General features: G+C 36.9%; 1 protein-coding gene across 1 annotated transcript in view; it reads left to right on the top strand.

Moving 5' to 3' along the window:
* LOC107553515 (H(+)/Cl(-) exchange transporter 3-like) overlaps nt 1-9,474 on the top strand; it is a 66,949-nt gene that overhangs the window by 9,162 nt on the left and 48,313 nt on the right. The window contains exon 2 of the mRNA XM_016235777.1: nt 1,386-1,561. Coding sequence (XP_016091263.1) covers nt 1,402-1,561 — 160 coding nt within the window. The 5' untranslated portion in view covers nt 1,386-1,401. The remainder of the gene's footprint in view (nt 1-1,385; nt 1,562-9,474) is intronic.

Raw genomic sequence — 9,474 nt, 5'->3', positions numbered from 1 at the left:
ACACATTACTGCCACACACACGCGCCCACACACACACACTCAAATTTCACACACACACACACACACATACACACACACACAAGTTGCACACACACACACACACACACACACACACACACACACACAGAGAGCACTTGCTGCTGTTTTCACTCTCTCTCTGTGAATGTTTAATACTCTGTCCAGTAGGGGGCAGCAGTGATTTAATCACAATCATGACCTCACAACGCTCCTCTGATTTGATTTATGCATGTATGCATAATATATTTTATGTATTATAGTAGTATTTGTATTGCTATGCATGCATGACACAAATAATATTTATGTTTTTAGTAAAATAATATTTATTGTGTTATTTAGATTAAATATTTATAATATGTATATTATTTATAATATTTGTAATAATATTTTTTATTCATAACAATAATAAAATATAATAATAATTATTGTTATTATTATGCAAACCTGTATAACATTTATTATTTAATAATATATTTTAATATTATTGCTATTATTATTCAGACTTGCATGACACAATTTGGAATATTTATAATAATGATGGTAATAATATAGTAATTATTATTCTTTTTAAAAGAAATGCATGCTTTTATTCAGCAAGGAGGATTAATAAATAAATCACATCATAGGCATTTATAACAGTTTATTTGTTTATATGGTATGGTTTAAATGTTAAATAAGTTAATAATTTTGTTTTATATATGTTTAAATAACTAAATGAAAAGTTAATTCATGTCTTAAAATGTGGTTAATAATAAAATAATAAATAATTTTGCAAATTTGAATCATTTTTACTTTAAATGTTATTATTAATTTGTCATTTTAGTTTTTAATGACTTAATTTTAAAATATGAATTAACAGTTTTATATATATATATGTGACCCTGCAGCACAAAAGCAGTGTTAAGTCGCTGGGGTATATTTGCAGCAATAGCTAACAATACATTGTATGGGTCAAAATTATTGATTTTTCTTTTATGCCAAAAATCATTATGATATTAAGTAAAGATCATGTTCCATGAAGATATTTTGTAAATTTCCTACTGTAAATATATCAAAACTTAATTTTTGATTAGTAATATGCATTGCTAAGAACTTCATTTGGACAACTTTAAAGATGATTTTCTCAATATTTAGATTTTTTTGCACCCTCAGATTCCAGATTTTCAAATAGTTGTATCTCGGCCAAAAATCTCTATTTCGAAAAATTTACCCTTATGACTGGTTTTGTGGTCCAGGGTCACATATGTCTGATAATTTGTCCATTTAAAAGTGACATTTCTTCCACTTGTATGTTTGCATGATTAACTGTATAAGTTGCTTGAATCGTCGGTGTGGCTTCTGGTGACTGTCTGTGTTGCTCTTCTCAGGCTGTCGTGTTGCTAGATGGAGTCTGAGCAGCTGTTCAACAGAGGCTTCGGCAGGAACAGCTACAACAGCATCACCAGCGCCAGCAGCGACGAGGAGCTCCTCGATGGTGCCGGCGTCATCATGGACTTCCACACCACCGAGGACGACAACCTGCTCGACGGGGACGCGTCTCCAGGTACAGCAGGCCCACATCTGATGCTCACTCACCGTCTCAATTATGACCTCAGGTGCCTTCAAGTGCTTTTGGTTGAATAAAATGGACTTTCTGGGCAGTTTCATGTTTCTTTCTCTCTTTGGTGCTTTTTAGCGATAGTGCTGCTTTTTTAGTGCTAGTGCTCATTGTTGGACTCATTGTGAACTAATGATTCACATATGCTTTTGTCAGTCGAACCCCTTTTTACCGAAAATATTCACTTGATGTGCTTCCTGAAATTTTAAGTTAGGCTACTATTTCAGTAATTTAACAACACATTCACATTTTTGTGATTTTCTTTGATGTCGGTTAATGGTCACATGACATGTAGATAAACAAAACAAATGCCCCACTGTATATATATATATATATATATATAAGGCCCCTTAGTTAACTGCATTAGTTAACGAGCTAAAAATGAAAAATACTTCTAATGCATTAATTTTGGTTAATGTTAATTTCAACATTTAAGTTATCAAAATACATGATCAAAATCAAACATTTTATCTGCTAACATTATTTAATGGAAGTTAATGGTCACACAACATGAAGATAACCAAAAAGAATGTTTTAAAATTATATTAGGTATGTATTCATATTTAATATTGATACAAATATTAATATTTTATATCAATATTTTGATTTATCGATATTTTAAAATATTTTTTAAATGTATTTGTTTCTGTAAGGATTTTTGGCTTAATTGGTTTTATTTTTTAGATATTTATTTTAATGTTACAGTTTTATGATTTATTTAATTCAGTCAGTTCGAGTTAAGTCATCTTTAATTCTATAGCGCTTAATACAATACAGACTGTTTCAAAGCAGCTTTTCTGTGATAAACGAGACAATAATGATTCAGTGATGCAAACAGAATTTAACCAAAAAGACAGGCGTAAACAGTCATTATTCAGGTGAGGTCAGTTCAGTGAATAAAGTCAATTATTGGCTTTTCATCTGCTCACATATCCCAGTTTTGGAAACCCTGTTTTGAACAGTTCACGGCTGCACATTGCAATTTGTAGGTGTTCATTGAAACATAATAACCTGCTGCACCTCTGAAACAACTTTCCTTCTCTGATAACATCTTCAAGCCCTCTTGTTTTTTAGCCCCTCCCCGTCGGCCATCTGGATCCATTATAATACATGACACCTCATTTTCATGATCCAATCTTTTTTTTCATGTTGAATATTTCGTTTCACTCAGAAATATACCACATTTTGGAAATGATATGGAATCTGAATGCAGTTTTATATTAAAATGTGTTAGTATCTGTGTCCAGCATAACCGTATGAGAAATGTTGCATGAACCACAGCTCAGCCACAAGTTGTTTCTTTATTGTACGAGTCCTGTTTATTTTTAACAGGCATGATGTGATCTCACTTGTGGTTGATATGCAAGCGTTATATTTGCTCGTGTTCATATTTCCGGTGCTAAAGTTGTTCAGGTTTTACCTTTCAAAGGTTTGGGGTCGGTAAGATTTTTAATGTTTTTCAAAGTAGTCTCTTCTGCTCACAGAGGCTGCATTTATTTGATCAAAAAAAAGAAACGTAAAATCTGTAAAATTCTGAAATATTATTACAATTTAAAATAACAGTTTATGGTTAATTATTCATATTTCCCATGAGCTGATTCGCTACATCTATTTGAATATAGAGTAAAATATAATTAATTTCTGTGATCAAAGCTGAATTTTCAGCATCATTACTCCAGTCTTCAGTGTCCCATGATCTTCAGAAATCTTTCGAATATACTGATTTTCTGCTCAAGAAACATTTATTTTTTCAGGATTCGTTGATGAGTAGAAAGTTCGGAAGAACAGCATTCGTTTGAAATAGAAATATTTTGTAACATTATTAAGGCCCTATGAAATTTTGGATGGATACATCAAAAGTAGGTCAGTTCACTTAAAACAAAACTCAATATAGACTGGTGTCTTTGAACATTAAGCCACAAAAATACCATTTAAATATGAATCCTGCATGTTCTACGTGTCTCTGTGTGAATGAATGGCGCAGACGCGCGGTTTTGTTTACTACTCATACTGAAGTGCGCATGAGGCTCGTGGTGATTTCAGCGCCTGTCGCCTCTATATGAGTACATGAACACTTAAACATAATCTCCATAACTGCTCAGAGAGTCACTTCATGAGCATTTCACCATATCTTTTGAGTAAAACTATCATCATATTCTATTCAAACAGAAACCTAAAGGTCTTTACAGCAACCCGTCAAAATAAAAGTGCGGTTTAACTTGAAGAAACTGTGACGGAAATATTACTTAATGTAATGATAGTACTACAACTACTACTACTAAAATTATTATTAAAAAGTTTTTTTTTAAAGATATATTTACCAGAATTTATTTAGCAGAAAAATAAAACATTTCATAGGACCTTAAAAATTTAATTTTTGTTAAATATTTAATAAATTGAAGTTTAATATGGTAAGTTTTATGATTTCAATTAATTAGACATGCTTTTTGATAAATAACATTTAATTTCTAGAAACGTTAAACTGAAAAAAACTGAATTTAGAAAATTTTAAATGGAAAAAATGGAATTTGGGAAAAAACAAAACTGATTTCATGGGTCCCTACATTATAAATGTCTTTACTGCCACTTTTGATTAATTTAATTTTAGGTCATGCCTCCATGCCAGACGATTAAGATCCAGCCCCGGACGTCAGATCTCGTTAGAAAATATCAGTTTTGACTGGTACCAGAACAACTCTTCAGCAAAGTAGTCTAATACCCAAAACCTGTTAACAGGAAGTCTTGTCTGGTACCTAAAATACTCAGAACTGTATTAACAGTCTTCTATCAGCCAAGAAGTTGACTGAGAAACAAGCCAGTGAAGAGCAGAAGCAGGAGATGAAGTGATGATAAAAAAGGATCAGAGTTTATTGAATAGTCTGTTGCGCATGTTTCAATGCTCAGACTTCGTAAGACTAAACAACAATAGAAACATATTATAAAAAACAACAATATAATATAATATAAATGACTAATCAATAAAAAAATCTATAAAATGGGTATATAAATGACTAATGATTATTATAAAGGTTTATATGATTAAATGGAATAATAAAATGATTAAATTATAAATTATTATAAATTAATGAAGAATAAATGAATATAAAAGAAAGAAAGTAAAACACAACACAAATGTATGGTTGCTCTCTTGAAGCAAAATGCGCACAGTTTGCATTTGAGGATCCTCAGATCCTTCATAATGCATGCTTGCTGAATAAAAGTATGAATTTCTTGCAAACGGTAGTGTTTTACGTCACTTTTCTGAGTATGACTCGTCGGACAGCAACAGCCTGGTGATTTTGGTGGTTTGGCACACAAACGCACTGCTATTGGGTTTCTGACTGCAGGACACACAGCTTCTTCTAGAAGTGTGTGTCATTATTAAAGCAGTGGGATGACAACATGCATAAAAACAGTGTTGTACAGTTTTGCACACAGAGGCCATGAGATCTGAGTCGGGCTGCTCATTATTCATGAGTGTCTCCGCAGCAGCGGAGTGGCGTCCCGCAGACTTTTGTTTGCTGGATCACACACAACAAGAGCTTTTGTCTGCGTGTAACAGCGAGGAGTCGCCTTTCAGTGTCATTCTCAAACAAACTCTCATTCAGAAACATCTAGCTACTGGGGTGCCTCAGGGCTCAGTTCTTGGACCACTTCTCTTCTCTGTCTACATGGCATCGCTAGGTTCTGTCATTCAGAAGCATGGCTTTTCATATCACTGCTATGCTGATGACACTCAACTCTACCTCTCATTCCATCCTGATGATCCGACGATAGCTGCTCGCATCTCAGCATGTCTAACACAAACTCACTCTGAAACTTACCCATCCGACACAATACACAAGCACACTGTAAAAATAAATAGTTGAGAAAACAAAAAAATAAGGCAACTTGATGCAGTAGGACTTTTGAGTTCTGTCAACAATAGTATTCTAGTTCTTCTCAGTAAAGATACTTTGTTTAACCAATGTAAAATGTATTTGTTCATGCAATGCTGATTGTCTTATTTTGCTAATAGAAAAATTCATCACAGCTACTGAAACAACAATTACTGTCATTGAGGTAGTTTATTTTTTCTGTTTCCTGGAAGAATGTATATAATGTATAAAAAGGCGCCACATTATTGATTTTATGTTTATTTACGAATGACAAACTTAGTGTAATATGTAGACAACATTGTCTTTGCTTCTAAAACAACTTACAAGACTAAGATATCCAGGAAATGGATGTAAGTAACTGAACATTCTCTAGGCCTCAGAACTAGACACACAAACCTCGGCAATCATAGTTAAAAAGATGAGCTCTTTACATCACGGTACAACAAATAACTAACAATAATTACAAAACAACAAAAACAGTTTAAATGAAGTCAGCAAACAGCAAAACAATAATCCTACAACAGTAACTGCATGATTTATTCATGCTGCAATGCATGCTGGGAACTCACAAAGCCTTAACATTTCAACAATAGGCAATTCTTTGTTCAGACAACTGTGTTTGACTAGTTGGCACAACATTTGGGGTCATTTTGTTGGTCTGACAAGGGTTTTTATGTAGTTTCAAGAAAATAGCATTTTTTAGTATTTGAGACTCAAAAGGTTTCGTAAACTGGAAAATGTGCAGTTGCATTTTTTACAGTGCAGAGAATGATGGGAAATCAGGTGTCATTAGCATGACATAACGAGCCAGTTACAGAATCTACAGTGAAATATGAATCTACAGTGAAATATAATCTACAGGGAAACATCTGAGTGAAGTATGTCTTGGCTTAAAAGAGAGAAATGACACATGGGAACCAGTCCGGCTGCCCTGTCAGCATGAAGGAGGCGCTTCAGGAAGTTTGGACAGACTTGCGCCGGTTGTTGTGTGTGACGACGTGTCAGGTGCGGAGTGTGTGTGTGTGTGTGTGTGCGGGACGCTAATGTCATGTGAAGCTGAAAACACTAACTGGACTGAGACTGTGATTGCTGCTTTGATTTAAACACCATAATAAAAGCCGATGGGTGACCTGATCACATGGTCCAGAGCGGTTACCTGGCAACAGCAGGATTATTGTTAAGGTAAATGGAGATTTTGTGGTGTGTGTGTGTGTTTGGTCACGTTTGGTTTGCTGTGTTCGCTGCTGATTCTTGCTCCGTCCTAGATACTGGAGTGAGTCTACGAGATTATTTTGAGGCGGTCTACTTTGCTGGGCACTGAAATAAGGCGCCAGGTGTGTGTGTGTGTGTAACAGGTGGCAGTGAACAGATGTAGTTGAGTGTGTTTAATGATCGACTTTAGCTGTGCTCAGCAGAAAACTACTGTTCCCTCCTGAATCAATGTGCAAAACTTCAAATTTGCGATTCTGTAGTGTGAGCCTGTGTGTTTATTTCTATATTAAGTTAAATAATTAATTACAATAATGTATGTATGTTTGAATGTATATATAAGTAATTATTTTATAAATGTAAATAGTTTAGAATAATAATTATGATATGAATTCTAATTGCATAATTAAATTATATATATATATGGATTATTAATCATTTAATGACATACATCAGTATTTATATAAATATGTATTATTTTAATTAAAAATAATAATTTATAACTATATAGTCAAGTATAATATGTGTATCATGATTATATTAATTATTTAATAAATTAAATCTATAACAATTTAAGCTAATAAGTTAAGTATAATATATACACATTTTATGATTATTTAATATAAGTTGTTATATACATATATATATGCAATCTATTAATTAATAATTTGATTATGCAATTATTATTTATATAAATATTAATTATATTGGTTGTTCAATAAATAAAATATGCATGTTTCTTAATTTGTATTTCAATAAATACAATATGTGTCTTGAATAATTTATATATAAATTTATAAAATTGAAAACTGTATAACAACAACAGCTATTAATCATAAAATGACTGGAAAGGGCATGGGCTTTTGAGTGCTGCTTTCATGTCGTAGTTAGGCTGAAATATCTCTGATATCTAAGAAGCGCTTATAAGTATTTTGTCACGTTGTTTTTTTCTTCCGTATGAAATGTGAAGGCCTCGTGATATTATTCCAGCGTTTCATGAGGGGCGCAGTACACAGAACGCGCTGACGTCACCAGCGGGAGTGACGCAATCACGCAATCACGCTCGCGTTCTCTGACCATGGCCGCCGCTGCTGTTCGAGCTCGCCCGTGATCCGCGGACCGCTGCGATCGGTATGGAGGAGGACTCCGCCGACCCGTATCTCCCGTATGACGGCGGAGGGGACACGATCCCCCTGCAGGAGCTCCGCGGCGGAGGTACACGCTCACTGCACGCGCGTCGTGTGTGTGCTCCATGTCACCGATGCTTTGGGTGTGTTTGTGTGACAGGCTTTCACGCAATAATTAGCGTATGATGCATTGCAGTCGTCGTAAACGTGTTGCATATGTAACACACACACAGACACAGACACACACAGACACACACACACACACACACACACACTCGTCGTAAACGTGTTGCATATGTAACACACACACACACACACACACACACACAGACACACACACACACACAGACAGACACACAGAGACCGACACAGACACACACACAGTCACAGACACACACACACACACAGTCACAGACAGACAGACACACAATCACAGACAGACACACACACACACACACATACACACACACACAGTCAGACACACAGACACACACACACACACAGACAGACAGACAGACACACAGACACACACACAGAGACTGACAGACAGACAGACAGACTCAGACACACACAGAGACCGACACACAGACACACACAGACAGACAGACACACACACACACACACACAGAGACAGACAGACACACACACAGAGACCGACACAGTCACAGACACACACACAGAGACCGACACACAGAACACACACAGACACACACACACACACAGACAGACAGACACACACACACACACACACAGAGACAGACAGACACACACACAGAGACCGACACAGTCACAGACACACACACAGAGACCGACACACAGCCGAGGCACAGAGACCGAGGCACAGAGACCGAGGCACAGAGACCGAGACACAGACCGAGACACAGACCGAGAGACAGACCGACACACACACACACAGACCGAGACCGACAGACAGACCGACAGACCGACAGACACACACACACAGAGACCGAGAGACACACACACACAGAGACACACACACACTCACTGACAGACACACACACACACTCACAGACACACACACACACACACACACACACACACACACACACACACACACACACACACACACAGTCACAGACAGACAGACACACAATCACAGACACACACAATCACAGACAGACACACACACACACAGACAGACAGACACACAGTCACAGACACAGAGACTGACAGACAGACAGACAGACACACACAGAGACCGAGACACACACGCACAGAGACCGAGACACAGACCGAGAGACAGACCGAGAGACAGACCGAGAGACAGACCGAGAGACAGACCGAGAGACAGACCGAGAGACAGACCGAGAGACAGACCGAGAGACAGACCGAGAGACAGACCGAGAGACAGACCGAGAGACAGACCGAGAGACAGACCGAGAGACAGACCGAGAGACAGACCGAGAGACAGACCGAGAGACAGACCGAGAGACAGACCGAGAGACAGACCGAGAGACAGACCGAGAGACAGACCGAGAGACAGACCGAGAGACAGACCGAGAGACAGACCGAGAGACAGACCGACAGACAGACCGACAGACAGACCGACAGACACACACACAGACAGACCGACAGACACACACACAGACACACACCCACACACACACACACACACCGACACACA

Source organism: Sinocyclocheilus grahami, unplaced genomic scaffold, assembly GCF_001515645.1.
Source record: "Sinocyclocheilus grahami isolate Dianchi unplaced genomic scaffold, SAMN03320097.WGS_v1.1 scaffold474.1, whole genome shotgun sequence".
In the NCBI taxonomy this organism is placed as follows: domain Eukaryota; kingdom Metazoa; phylum Chordata; class Actinopteri; order Cypriniformes; family Cyprinidae; genus Sinocyclocheilus; species Sinocyclocheilus grahami.
Note: the sequence above shows the minus strand (reverse complement) of the source record. Positions and strands in the feature narration are given on the sequence as shown.